The 14,392-nt window shown below is 39.8% G+C and overlaps 1 protein-coding gene and 1 long non-coding RNA gene across 3 annotated transcripts in view; one reads left to right on the top strand and one right to left on the bottom strand.

Moving 5' to 3' along the window:
• The window catches only part of GNS (glucosamine (N-acetyl)-6-sulfatase), a 55,685-nt gene extending 44,912 nt beyond the window's left edge, over window positions 1-10,773 (bottom strand). Inside the window, exons 1-3 of the mRNA XM_058742134.1 lie at window positions 10,443-10,773; window positions 4,958-5,017; window positions 2,205-2,411 (exon numbers count right to left, since the gene is read on the bottom strand). Coding sequence (XP_058598117.1) covers window positions 2,205-2,411; window positions 4,958-5,017; window positions 10,443-10,637 — 462 coding nt within the window. The 5' untranslated portion in view covers window positions 10,638-10,773. The remainder of the gene's footprint in view (window positions 1-2,204; window positions 2,412-4,957; window positions 5,018-10,442) is intronic.
• Window positions 10,774-10,895: 122 nt separating this feature from the next.
• Window positions 10,896-14,131, top strand: LOC131519276 (uncharacterized). 2 transcript variants are annotated; one of them, XR_009265573.1, is made up of 3 exons: window positions 10,896-11,048; window positions 11,752-11,973; window positions 12,842-14,131. It is a non-coding gene; the product is annotated as an uncharacterized LOC131519276 (long non-coding RNA). The 2 variants fall into 2 exon arrangements; XR_009265572.1 differs by having other exon boundaries at window positions 12,838-14,131.
• Window positions 14,132-14,392: the final 261 nt, after the last annotated feature.

Raw genomic sequence — 14,392 nt, 5'->3', positions numbered from 1 at the left:
ATTTTGAGAGAGACCATACTCACATAACTTTTATTGCATTATATTGCTATAACTGTCCTTTTATTAGCCGTTATTAATCTGTTACTGTGCCTAATTTATAAACTACACTTTATCACAGGTACATATGTACAGGTAAAAACATAGTATATGTAAGGTTCAGTACTATCCATAGTTTCAGGCATCCATCGGGGGTCTGGGAAAATATCCCCCATAGGTAAGGGGATGGGGAGTGGGGGCAGAGAATTCTGTCATCACAAAAAAGACATGGCCTGCAGAGCCTAAAATATTTACTTCTGGCCCTTTCCAGAAAAAGTCCACGTGGCTTACACCACAGGGTTCATTTCCTGAGCTATTGATGGCATAGACTGAATACTCCAACTAACCTTGTGGCTCACAAGGCCAAAATAATATTATGAGCTCTCAGCCTACAACTTGTGCTGATGATGAAATCTACTTTCAGAGCTCAACTTATTTGAGGAGATGAATAAATAACCATAGAATCATCCCTTTTTTCCTTGACAAGGTTTACTACTGCCTTACATTTAAGGAAGAATCCTTGAGAAATCTTCATTTTTTTTTTTTAAATATTTATTTATTTTGAGAGAGAGAGAATATCCCAAGCAGGCTCTGCACTGGGGACTCAATCCCACGACCTGTGAGATCATGACCTGAGCCAAAACCAAGAGTCACACGCTTCACTGACTGAGCCACCCAGGCGCCCTAAGAGATCTTCATATTTTAATGAATTTCTCCTAATTTTATATACATTATATGATCTTTGATATGCAAAGTAGTACATGTTCTGTTTATGTTCCACATCCTTATCTCGATAACCTAGTATCTGTACTTATTTATCATGATTCTTTTTATTTTTTATTTTTTATTTTTTTAAATTTTTTTTTTTTTTCAACGTTTTTTATTTTTATTTTTGGGACAGAGAGAGACAGAGCATGAACGGGGGAGGGGCAGAGAGAGAGGGAGACACAGAATCGGAAACAGGCTCCAGGCTCCGAGCCATCAGCCCAGAGCCCGACGCGGGGCTCGAACTCACGGACCGCGAGATCGTGACCTGGCTGAAGTCGGACGCTTAACCGACTGCGCCACCCAGGCGCCCCACGATTCTTTTTAAATAGACTCTTCTTCTTTCAAACTCACAAGGTTGCAAGTTCTCTAAATTATTGTAGGGAGGGAAAGAATGAACAGAAAATTCAGATAAGATATTAGGATCTCCAGCAACCATGGATAAAGTGTATAAGAAAATACACATCTTTTCTTTGTCCTGCATCCCCTCTTCTAGTTTTACTAGAAGAGACAACCCAAACACTCAAATAAACTATATTTCCTTTAAATTTGAACTCTAAAAGCGAAGGCCAATGTGGTAAATGTGGGGGCCATGAAATCTGGCCTTGGCGGGCTATAAGGGGTATTTCTCCATCCAGGCACACGAGAGGCCAGCATATCAACCACACAGACATATGCTTTAATGGCCTGAATATCCCAGGCTCTGAGTGCTTTCCCTTCATTACTGATCTCTCCACATATTCCCATTTTTTTCAGGTTAGGACATGGGTTGTCTTAAGTTGTTACAATGCAGAAAAGATGGTAGAGGAAAAAATTCTTCACTTTGATCTTGATAAAGGGGGAAATGTAAACAAAAATGACAAACAGCCACATGACAAGCAAAATTCTTAAAGAAAAAGGGGCAGATGCATCAGACAGCAGCAGTCATAGGACCATTTTTAAATAAATGCTATCAGGCTACTTAAAGGAAGAATTACTGGGGCACCTGGGTGGCTCAGTCGGTTAAGCCTCCAACTCTTGATTTCATCTCAGGTCATGATCTCATGTTCATGGGTTCAAGCCCTGCATTGGGCTCTGCCCTGCCAGTGCAGATTCTCTCTCTCTCCCTTAAGATTCTCTCTCTCTCCCTCTCTCTGCCCCTCCCCTGCTCTCTCTCTCTGAAAATAAACTTAAAAAAAAAAAAAAAAAAAAAGGAAGAATAACTATAGTACCCAAATCATGCAAATATGTTCATGTAAGTAAATTCTTGTTTAATGGGAAGATTAGGAGAAAACATCTACCAAAAACATTTTAACATGACTCAAATGGATACTAATTGAAAAACAACATGCATTACGTTAATTCACATTTGTAAGGCTTTTTTTTTTTTTTTTTTTAAGGAATAACTAGATCATTTAACATACCTCGTTTAAGTACTTCCCTGCGAAAAAGGTCTGATAACCACACACTGATCTGAGAATTGCTGGGAAAGTATTTGGTTCTTGGATCTTCTGCCAAGACTTACTACTGCAGTTTCCCTCTAAAGTGTTGTTAACAACGTGATGATTATGTGGATACTTCCCCGTCAAGATACTGGCTCTGCTTGGGCAGCAAAGAGCACTTGGCACATACTACAAAGGGAACAGAAGCAAAAAACCCAGTTACACAAGAAAGATGGATTTCTTATCATTTCTAAACAGAATAAAGAAAGCTGTTCAATACTCTAACTTTGAATTTCTAGTTTCCCATGGAATAGAGGTTTTTTGGTTTTTGTTTTTTTAAACACATGACACACTTCAGAGCTGCGCTAAGTCACATAATGGAGACAATAAATCAGACAAAACAAACCAAGAGAACAGATTTCTTTTGCAGTTGGATTCTTGCTGCAGAATAGCAGTGATTCTAATCTCATCTGCCAAAGAAATATTTACATGGTAGGAACCGGGTCTTAACGAAGATAAAGAGTATCACTTGAACCTAATGTAGCTGAGAGGCACAGGTTCAGTTTTCAGGATAATCTGTAGTTTTATACATTTCCCGTGTCACTTAAGACACTGGACATAGTTTTTCTGCTCTAATTGTATTTCTATTAGCACGTATCATCAATAAATTTAGCCCATTCTACCCGATATTTGTATAGGTCTTAGTACACACATCACCAAGCCACTTTACAGAGAGTAATACTAGCCTATACTCGCACCAGCAGGGAAGGAATGCTCATTCAAGCACACCCTTGCCAAAATTACATATTATCTCTTTTAAATACTCAGCATTTCTTTGGCCTTTCAAAATGGATTTGGCATTTTTAAGTACTGGTGAGGATGAACATTCTCCACATGCGTACTGACCAATTATGTTTACGTGAATGATTTGTTCACGAGCTTTGCACATTTTTTTCCTCCTGGGGCATGAGCTTCGTTACATAAAATTTGAGTTGAGGAAGGATTCAGTCACATTACAAATACATACTTGCCATTTTTTACTTTTGCCTTTTAATTTTGTTAGATATTTGACTTCTGTAATCTTTACATTGGCAACCCTTGGATTCCTTTCCCATTTTTGTTTGCTGACCTATTTTTTGGCCAATGTGACACTGTTTACTGTATCTTCACATTTCATTTTATTATCTGGAAGAGGAATTTCTTCCTTTAAGAAATTACCTTGATTGTTCTAACCTACTTATACTTCCAGATAAATCTGAAATCCCTTTATTCAGCCTAAAAAAAAATCTTGTTGGGATTCTGATCAGAATAAATTAATCTTGCGTCTTCCCACAGAAAATGATGGGTGTATCTACATATTAAAGATTTTTATTATACCACTCATGAAGTTCTGTACCTTTATTTATATAGGTCTTAACTATTACTGGCCACCAACAACTATTCCTAGAGTCTGCTATATGAATGGGATCTTTTCTCTCTCCTCCCCAGTACTTCTCTAACTGGTTATACAGAAGAAAGTTATTTTTGTTTTTTCATTTCTGTTTTACTAAACTCAATTAACTTAAAAAGTTTTCCAACAGTTCCATGTTTTCTAGGTAAAAAATCCAAAGAAGTGGAAATAATAATTTTGTCTCTTCCAGTCTTCCAATTAATTCCACAAGATACCAATGACCAGACAGTTCAGAAAAGCATTCAGTGACAAGTATTATGCCCTTGTCTCGTTCCTAACAGCAATGCTCTGAGTCTTTCACCTCAGCTATAAAGCGTGGTATGCTATTTGTTTGAAATACTCATCACAGTAAGGATGCACTTTTATCAGCGTAATAAACTACCAGGAAAGGATGCCAAATTTCGGAGGACTCTCAAGCATCTATTAACATGAACATCACATTTTTCATTTTTCAACTACTGATCTTGTTGGTGGACAGTATAATAACGACCATTATGTAGTACTATGAGTCAAGTGCTTGTGTTACATGTACCAATTAATTTACCATCACAAAGACCTTGAGATAGGATTTAGTACTCCCATTTACAAGTGGGGAGACCAAGGGCCAGAAACCTGCCCAAGGCCACACAGGTAGAAAAGAGGTAGAGATGGCATTCAAACTAGGTGATCCAGCTCCAGACTCTGTGCTCTTAAGCACAACACTGTGCTGGTGTTTAACGGATTTCCTGCTAAGCCAAACTACTACTTACTCGGTTATGTGCATGGTTCCTGAATTTTGTTAGTATTTGATTACGGATTTTTACATCCGTCTTTATACACACATATATATTCGTACCTCACGTACACACATACGTGAATATACATACACACACAGATGTCAGTTTTGTTTGGTTGTTATTATCGTTCTCAGGTTTGACTATCAGGGTTAACTGGACTTTTGTAACATGGCCTGCAAGCATTTACCACAAAGCAATTTACATAGCATGAATGTTACATGACTCCTAACATCCATTTTCAAACCTCCAACAATGATGTTTTGAAACAAAATTCTCTAGTTCTGAGCTATAGAGCAAACTGGCTTAGACAATATCTACAATTAACATTCAATTAGTAAAAAGTAATGCTTCAATTAAAAGAATTTAAATCACATTAAATAAGGTTCTTCCTTTAAATCAGGCATCTAACTAGGAAAAAAACCACATAGATTACACTAGATCACCCGAAAGAGAGGGTTTCTTCCTAGAACATGAACAGGAAGTCTCACAAAATTAAATTCAAAACTTACAGCACTGGAGAAGGTCATCCCCATTTCTCCAATGAGAGCCTTGGTTTTTTTTAGTGGTGTCTGCAAAGTAAATAATTATCTGTTAAACCATTTCCTCCAATAAACGAAAACACACAGACCAAAACTCATGGTTTTTGCATCTTACTCGCAATTATCAGCTCCATCAGACACTAAGAAACCACCAAGAGTCCTGTGTGATTCTTGAGATGAACCAAACAGGTTTGGTTACAGTCAGTTATGTCCCGTGCAAAAGTTCAGAGGGGTCATAATGCTTGCAGGAAGGGAACATTCACAGCTGACAGCATTATTCCAGCAATGCTGATTTCAATGTGATGAAATTTTGGTGCTCTCATTCGTCACCAGCCCCCTTACAAGATAGATAGGGCAGATCTCCATTAATTCATCTTTAGAAGCAGGCTGTGGGATAGGATATGAAAGGAGCCTTCCACCCTTTAAAACAGAAATAACACTTAGATTCTAAAGGCCAGATAAAGCCCTGAGGCCCAGAAGAGGACTCAAATATCACACATTCAGTAGTGCAGCCTAAATCATGCTTTTCAGATATAAGCTCAAAACCCTGTGCACTAGACCAATCACCACCTCAGGTAAGGACTTGAACTAGGTGGCAAATAGTAGAACAATTAATCTCAAATCCTAGAGTGAGGATAAAAGTATGACGGTCATTTAAATACAAATAAAAGGAACACTAACAATATTCAGATTCCAGACAAAAAGAGGCTCAGTTTAGTTGTATTATATGAATCAGTTCACAATGTTATTGAAGTACTTTTTAAATACGAGACCATATTCCGTGCAGTTCAAGTATATCTTATTGTGCAATAATTCCTTAAAAATAATCTAAATATATGTTAACAAGGGTCTTGTTTACAATACTATATAAATCACTCTCTCCCACTGATTTCTATAGATAGTAAAAGATATAAGGGACCCATAAACTCGAAAGGATGAGAAGTCTAACTTATTCAAGAAGACCTTTCATAATTTCATGAGTAGATCCATAATAGGTTCCCAGGAAATGCTACAAATATACAAGGTCTTCACTAACCTTCTGAGGCAATGCCACTGGCTATGATCTCCCACAAAACATCACTGGGTGGTTATCTTTAGGTAAAGAATACTGGGCTGACTGAAACCCTGGTGTGATGAAAAATCTGAGTTACGACGACACAGGGAGGGGAAATGAGAATACACAGTGTAAGTGGGGAAAAGGACTACGTGAGTTGATTATGTGGGACTTAATCCTCAAACTGTGTGGTCAACACACAAAGCTCCTGAAGAGTATCTGATTTATAGTAAGACTATACTGTGTGATTTTTTTTGTTTTTGAGAGAGAGTGCGTGTGGTGGAGGGGCAGAGATAGAGAATCCCAAGCAGGCTCCATGCCCAGCACAGAGCCCGACGCGGGGCTCAACCTCACATTCCTAAGATCATAACCTGAGCTGAAATCGAACCAGATGCTTAACCAACTGAGCCACCCACATGCCCCTACACTGTGTGATTATAGCCTACTTATTCAACACTTAATAATTCATCAGTGTGTCAGGCACTGATCTAGGCAATGATGGATCAAAGACAGAAGGTCCTTGCCCTCATGACCTTTGTATTCTTGGAGACTTAAACTAACAGGTCAATAATCATTTCAGGCAGTGAAAAGCGCTACGAGCAGAGTAAACCAGGATGATGTGCTTACAGCTGGTGGGAGGAAAGGGGGAAACTACTTTAGATGGGTGGTCAGGAGAAGCCTCTCTCAGCAGGTAACTTTGGTGCTTAGCATCACATGACAAGGAGGTCAGCCAGGCAAAGAGCCAGGCGAAGGTGTTTTCAGGCTGAGTGAATAGGAAGTACGAGGGCTGCCAGAAAAGGAAAGAGGCACATGTGAGGAATAGAAAGAAGGCGAATATGGCAGAAGTAGCACAGCAAGTAAAGGAGACTGTGGTGTTAGACAAGGTCAAAGCACCAGGCAGGAGCCAGCAGATGATGCAAGGCTGCACAGGAACACAGATTCTATTGGAAGTAAGACATTTACATTAAGGGCCATAATTTTTATACTGTTAACACCAGTGTGGTGATAACCATCATCCATGCTTCATCAAACAAATCCTTTTATTTTTTTAAAGTTCACTTATTTATTTTTGAAAGAGACAGTGTGAGCAGGGGAGGAGCAGAGAGACTGAGAGAGAATCCCAAGCAGGCTCTGCACGGTCACCACAGAGCCCCATGCCGGGCTCAAACTCACCAACTGTGAGATCATGACCTGAGCTGAAATCAAGAGTTGGACGCTTAACCGACTAAGCCACCCAGCTGCCCCAAATAAATCCTAGACAAGAAACCACACTGTATTGAAGATGTGTGTCCATGCTAATCTGAATACTAAAATGGAGCCTTAAGATGTAAGAAAAGACAGCTGCAAGGCTGGTCAGGTAAAGGACGTACAATACTGTTTAAGCAGCAGCCAATCTTACACCTGAATATAGGTAGATGTGTTATACTTTAACTCATCCAAAGCAAACCCCTTCCATAAAAATCCTAAGGAGTCATTTACTTTCTTGGTTCCTGTGTATAACTGCTCTGAAATAAAGTTTTAACAATTCTAAAAAAAATCTATGGCTAATGTTTCTTTTAACAACCACTTTTAAAGACCTCTTTGGTTTAAATAAAGCAGACACGTGATGCCGTCTTCTCCTACATTTCATCATGACTCCTTCCCTCATTTCCTTGAAATTGCGACCAAGTGTCACTTTTTCCAGAGTGAATGATTTTACAAAAGAGCAACCTGTGCCTCTGTGAAGCACACTGGGTCCATCACACCATAACAACATTCAAGCAAAATCAAGAAATAGGAACTGTTCCCAAAGCAAAACCCCCAAAGTCCCACAGATGACACCTGTAAACAAATACAGTGAAATGTTAAAGATGATGCAGAAAAGGCTATTTCAAAGACGACCAAAAGATTCTACATGAAACAACAATCACACAAATGCTATAATCCTTTGACCTGAGCTAGTCTGGTGGACTAGCTGTTTATTTTGCCAACTGTGGCCGCAATTCACAATCTTTTTTGAGTCAGAGACTTCACTATCTCCATAAAAGATAATACACAGACTTTTACGTGTAAATTAAGGATTTCCGTGACCCCACCGGTGCCCCTCAGTATCATCTAAAGAATCTCTGATCTGTGGTAGAAGTGTCTATGCTGATGTGGACACGTGGAATGGCATCTGGTAAGTCACTATTACCACACTGTTCTAGAATAGGAGAAAAATGGGGCTCTGAGATCGTAAGACACCAGATTTTGCCCCTTATTAGCTACGTGAACTTTGGCCAAGTTACTTAACCCCCTCTCAGTATTAGTTTCCTCTTATTTAAGGAAAGGATAATACCTACAGCAGAGGACTCCTGTAATGACTGAAGCACAAGTTTAATACTTCACACTCTTAACTGGCTCCAGTAGGTTTTCAAACAGTTATTGTCTTAGTGCTTTCCCTTCAAGTCCTCTTTAACAACTAGTGGTAGAATATTCTGAAAGAGGCTAAAAGAGAAGCCAGAATACTCCAGAGTTGGAAGCATTAAATTTGACTTGTGCCCTCCACTCCATTTTGGCTCATCTTTCTAGTACAAACGCCTATAAAAAAGAATCTGCTACTGGTTTAGAGAAGCAAACACAACACGCTAGGGGAAAAAGAACTCAAATATATACAGACCACATCTGTGGTCCCTAAGAACTAAGACAATTCTGAACTCCTTACATTTTAGTGATAAAGTTTTGTTTTCACTAGAGATGTGAAAGCTTGACCTTTTAATTGTTTTAGTCACTATGCTATTACTAATTTTTTTATAGAGATGGCTTGCTTTTTCTAGACAAAACGTTAAAAAATTTTTTTAAATGTTTACTTACTTTGAGAGAGAAAATGCGTGCGCTCAAGAGTGAGCACAAGAAGGGGAGAGAGGGAGAAAGAGAATCCAAAGCAGGCTCGGCAATGATAGTGCAGAGCCCAATGTTGGGGCTGGATCTCAGGAAATGTGACATCATGACCTGACCCAAAATCAAGACTTGGACACTTAACCAACGGAGCCACCCAGGCGCCCCCTAGACAAAATACCTCAAGGGAATTTTGTGAGAAGAGTAAGAGCAGTGGTTGAAATGGAAAGAACAAAGTAAATTCCAGGAGAGCATTTAAGTCAAGACTCTTCAATGTCAATGTGGCTGAGTGGAAACTAAAAGGCAACGAGGCACATGTGGCAGGAAGAAGCATGGAGTCAAAATGCAAGCATCTTAAACATCAACTAGAAAAGAGTCTCATAGCTGTGGACACAGCCCCTGAGTAAGAAATAACATTTTAATCCATAACCCTTTAATATACATATAGATTGTATACTTTGCCCCATGTGCCACACCAACATTTTCTATTCTACTTTATTCCACAGGAAAGTAAAAATGCTGGTAGCTACTCACTAAACTGATTTCACAACTCACTCATGGGTTGCAGTCAGCTGAAGGACAGTGAGGTAGGGAATTCCCACACAGTGCAAATTAGGAACCTCTTGCCTGAAGTGTTTTCATAGTCTCAACATTAAGCTGAAAGCAACAAGAGAACTGAAAGGAAGAAAAAAATAAAGCAGACCTTTAAAAAAAAAAAAAAAAAAAAAGCCATACCCAGGATCAGAGCACTGAGGGTTTCAACTACTTAAGCGCCTTGGGAAAGCCACTCTCTGGGGCCTCCATGACTAGGGGGCTGGCTGAGTGCTCCTGAAGGTCGTAAATTCCAGATCTCTAAGATACAGAAGCAAAATGAACTCCGGGCAAGAACGAAGTCTCATGACAAAACATTTAAAATGGAACACGGACAGCAGTAGCCAATGCAGCAGCCAGGTGTTCAATCAGGCTAATTGAATTTTCTTGATTGTTGCGAGGCAAAAGGCTCCCTGAGTAGTTGACAACCTTCCTACCGGATTAGTTCATCTCGGCATTGATTTTACAAATAAATATCGGGCACAGACATTGTACACAGGGACAAATTCAGAGGTGGCCTAGGTCCTTCACAGAGGAAGGACCTAGGGCTGGACTTGACCTCTGATCCTTCAAACCAAAAGAAGAGCAATAAAAGTTTGCGTGCTTTTAGCCAGCACCTGCTCCTTGGTGGCTCAGCCCATCCCTAACTGGCGTCCACATGTTCATCTTGAGCTGTAAACGCGAGCTCCGCAGCACTAAGGTCCAGACTAGAAGCTCCGTGTGGTGCGTGCAGGTGTCTACTCCAACAGACGCGAGACAGAGACGCGGGAGAAAGAGGAAATAGAGTCCTGCAAACCCTGAACTTCCGTAAGGGGTCCGGCGTGGCAAAAGCGAACCTCTCCCGGGGGGGGAAACTGCCAGCTGAGGGAATTGGGGTGGGGACGGCGAAAGAGGGCAAGGAAACTGGGGGTCAGCCCGGGAGATGGAGGGGCGGGGCAGAAATAGAAGAGTTACCATGCCGCCGAGCACTTCGTCCTGGTCGTCGGTGAGGAGCAGCACCACATTGGGCCTCCGAGAACCCGCCGCCACCCCAGAGACCCCCAGGCAGCTGCCCAGCAGCAGCAGCAGCAGCAGCGCTGGGCTGCAGGAAGGCAGGTGACGGGGGTTGTCCCGCCGGGGCCCAGTTGGGGCCAGAGGCAGGAGCCACATGGCGGACACAGCGCCGGGGCGGCCCCGGGACCGAGTGGAGGGAGGCGCAGGTGTCTGAAAGGCTAGAGGAGAAGGACCTGCAGGAAGAAAGGGATTGCACGGGAAAGGCCCCGGGGCTGGGGTCAGGCGTTTTCTCCCCTAGCACGATCACGTGAGCCGGGGACTGGAGGCGGAGCACACCGAGCAATCACGTGAAGAGCGATAGGGTAGGACTGCGGGCGGAAGGGGAGGGAGGACGGACCACCCGGCCGGAAACCGGAAGTGGGCGAAAAAAAGGTCCGAGAGCTGGACCTGGACTTGTTTCATTCTCAGGCTGGGGTTGGGTTCTCGGGGGACGTGAAGCTTAATGGTTGGTGTAAGGTTTAAAATGGAGAGAAGATAAGATGGAATGGAGGAGAGAATCAGCTCACAGTAAGCGATTAAGAGGAGGGAGAAATGTACCTACCGCATAGTAAGATCAGCTGGTGGGCGAAGTCGGCTCTGTCATATTTAATCTCCGAGTCCACACTCACTGATGGCCTTACAGTTAATCATTTCTAATTTTCTCTACCACCCACCTACTAAATTTGGAGCTGGATACCAGATTAGCATTCTTAATTTCAAGCCTCGGCTGATAACATGATTTCAAACAAGCAAACGATTTAGAGATATCCTGACAGCCTAATGTTCCTTGGTGAATTTTTTAATATTTACCCTAATAGTCTTCGGTGAATTTTTGAAAGCCGTCTTAGAGGTTGTTGGAGGATATGCATATCGAACAAAAACAAAACCCCTGAAACAGTCACCCAACCACATTAAGTAATGTTTGGGGGAACAAATTCCATGAAACTAGGACTATAAATATTTCTGTGGTAGCTCTAGAACAGCTTTATCTCAACTCTCTGTTGAAGTCTATAAAAACAGAATTATCCCTGGCAGGGTGAAGGGTCAAGGCTTATTTCCAATTCAGAACAACAACTAGTACCTCCTGGCCCCTAACAAAGTGTATTTTCTCTAAGTACTATCCTATTGTGAGGTAAAAATAATTGGAAATACATCGAAATGTCACATGTACAACTATAAGATTTATGCAAAAGGAAGTGTTGCCTTTTTTTGTTTTTTGTTTTTTAAATAGATTTACAGAAGGCAAGAGAATCTTTACAAAGTGAAGTAGAGTTCCACTGCAAGAAAAATTATGCTGGGCATCTGGTCAGAGTAGTTCCCAGATGGCCATGGTACTGGGTAACAGCCTCAAGCTGGGCTCATTTTGCAAGCTGGTGGAATAACTCCTAGGAAATCAAAGACTTCCAGGAAGACTTCTGGCACAAAAAAAGAACCTGCTTCCATGCCCCAAATTGTAAGATTATATCACTGTTCTTATTTCAAGGCTAGATTATAAAGTATGATGGTAGGCACTTTACAATTAGGTGCCAACTTTATTCCAAATGCTAGGCATCTGGAACTTGCAATCTAGTTGCAGAGAGATATACAATCTAATAATCACAGAAGTGTATTATTACAAATAAGGAGACGTTTTGTGAAGGAAAAGTAAAAAGTGCAATGAGCATTTAAGGAGGTGGGGGGCTGACCGAATTTATGATAGGCTAAGGAAGTAAACTTCCAGTGTCCATGTGAAGTTTAAATAGGAGATGACTTGTTAATGGAATGGTTCGGTGGTAGAATGTCTCCTAGGCACAGTACAGTATGTGCAAAGGTCCTGAGGTGGTGCATTCAAAGAACTAAAAGATGCCAGTGTAGTTGGAGCAGAGGGAGAGAAGGAGAGGGAGAGGTAGACAGGACCCAGATCCTATGTGAAGGATTTTGGTCTTCATCTAAAGCTAATGGGAAATCACTGGAAGAATAAGGGAGAAAAAATATGTGAATTTTATAAGATCCTTTATGCTGTGGCATGGTGTACAGATTAGAAGAGGACAAGAATGGATAAAGGTCAATTAGGTGGAGAGATGATGGTAACAGGAACAAATCAGATTTTGTGGGGCATGAAGCTTATATGTATACAAGTTGGCAAGGGTGGCTTCTTAAAAAGAATAATAGTTACAAATACAAAATTAGGTACAAAGTGAATATTTTTTTAGGCTAAGAAAGAAATACCAGTATTATCAATTTTTAAAAGTTGAAAAATATTGCAAATTACAAGTGCAAAATTTTAAAACAGTATTTTTTATTAAATTTTTTTGATGTTTCTTTATTTTTGAGAGAGAGAGAGAGACACGGACACTCAGAATCCGAAGCAGGCTCCAGGCTCTGAGCTGTCAGCACAGAGCCCGACGCCGGGCTCACACTCACAATAAAAAATATTTTTATTAGTGAACTGCCAGATACATCTCTCCATGGTTTTTTTCCCCTACATTTTATGGCTATGTACCCTTCAATCATCTTTTATATGACGGTGGCTTTGTAATACTCTATGGAGAGAATAGGAAGATAATTTAGTCTTTTCTCTGGTGTAGTTGATCAGTATTTGATTTTTATTACTGATAGCTCAGAAGAATTTTTTTTTCATCCTCGCAGTTCATTGTTGGTTATACACACACATACACGCTCACACACGCTTATTGTAATCATGTATTACGAGTTTATGTTGTCTTCATTTATGTCAACTTGAGGTCAAATCAGAAATTTAAGTATTTTTAATGAGCTTATATGATTTTCTTCACAAATTGATTATCAAAAAAATTCACGGGCCTGTTTATTACTTTCATTTGCAATTTATCTCTTCATTTTAGACAATTACTGTCTTTGTTATCTGAAAAAAATTAGTACTATTTACTTCTCAATGTCAAGATAATTTCTTTTGATTTTCTCACTCATCTTTACCACTTTAATTTCATATTTATTGATTTTTTACCCTCAATTTTATATCAGTACTTTAGTAAAATAAATTACGAATGACCTGAGAAGGTGCCCACTATATACATCCACATCAGGAGTTTGTAATTTATCACATCTTTAATTGAAATGTTCCAAAGTGTCTTTCTAAATTGTAGTTAAAAATGTTATATTTGGGTTTTATCAGCTGTTGAATAAGTTCTTACATCTCATTTGTGTTTTGGTTTGTTTTTGAGTCATTGAAAATATATTTTAGAGTCCTTAAATTTTCTTTGAGCCTGTGTTGCAAGGCTTGAACACTTTTATAATGGGCAGACCATTTCATTATAGTTAGATGCTTTAAGGAAAAATCCAACTTGGCATATATGTTTAAAAGATCAAGAAAAAAAGATTCCATATAGTAGTCGAACCTGAAAATAAGATACACAACAGTCTCAGATTCTTGAAGTAGTTAACCTCAGATGCTTTGAGGCAGCCTTGCCTCTAACAAAATCAAGGTAGTGATTTGTGCATGGCTCATGTGCTGCAGTGGTTTTTAAAGAACACGCAGCCCTTTGTTCTAATCATCATAATAGCTGTGCTGACATGTGACTGTAAATGCCCAACTGCAGGTTGAAATGGCTCAAATCTTTTTTCACCTTGTTGAATAAAGTCAGACAAATGTTTTCAGTTGGGTGAAAAAGTTAAAAATTGCTAATAGGAGTTCCTATTAGAGGAGTAATCCACAATAATTGACAACTGATCAGTTTGTCACATCCAGAATAGAATGTATAATGTTATTATTTGGTGTCTGGTTATATATTTGACTTACCACTCTTTAAAACATTTCCCCATCATTTAAATTAATTTGTCATAAATTGTCTTGGTAAAATAAGTCACTTTTTATTTATTTTTTAATGTTTATTTTTGAAAGAGAGAGAGAGAGA

The sequence above is a fragment of the Neofelis nebulosa genome, chromosome 8 (assembly GCF_028018385.1).
Source record: "Neofelis nebulosa isolate mNeoNeb1 chromosome 8, mNeoNeb1.pri, whole genome shotgun sequence".
NCBI classification, from domain to species: domain Eukaryota; kingdom Metazoa; phylum Chordata; class Mammalia; order Carnivora; family Felidae; genus Neofelis; species Neofelis nebulosa.
This window is presented reverse-complemented; position numbering and strand designations above follow the sequence as displayed.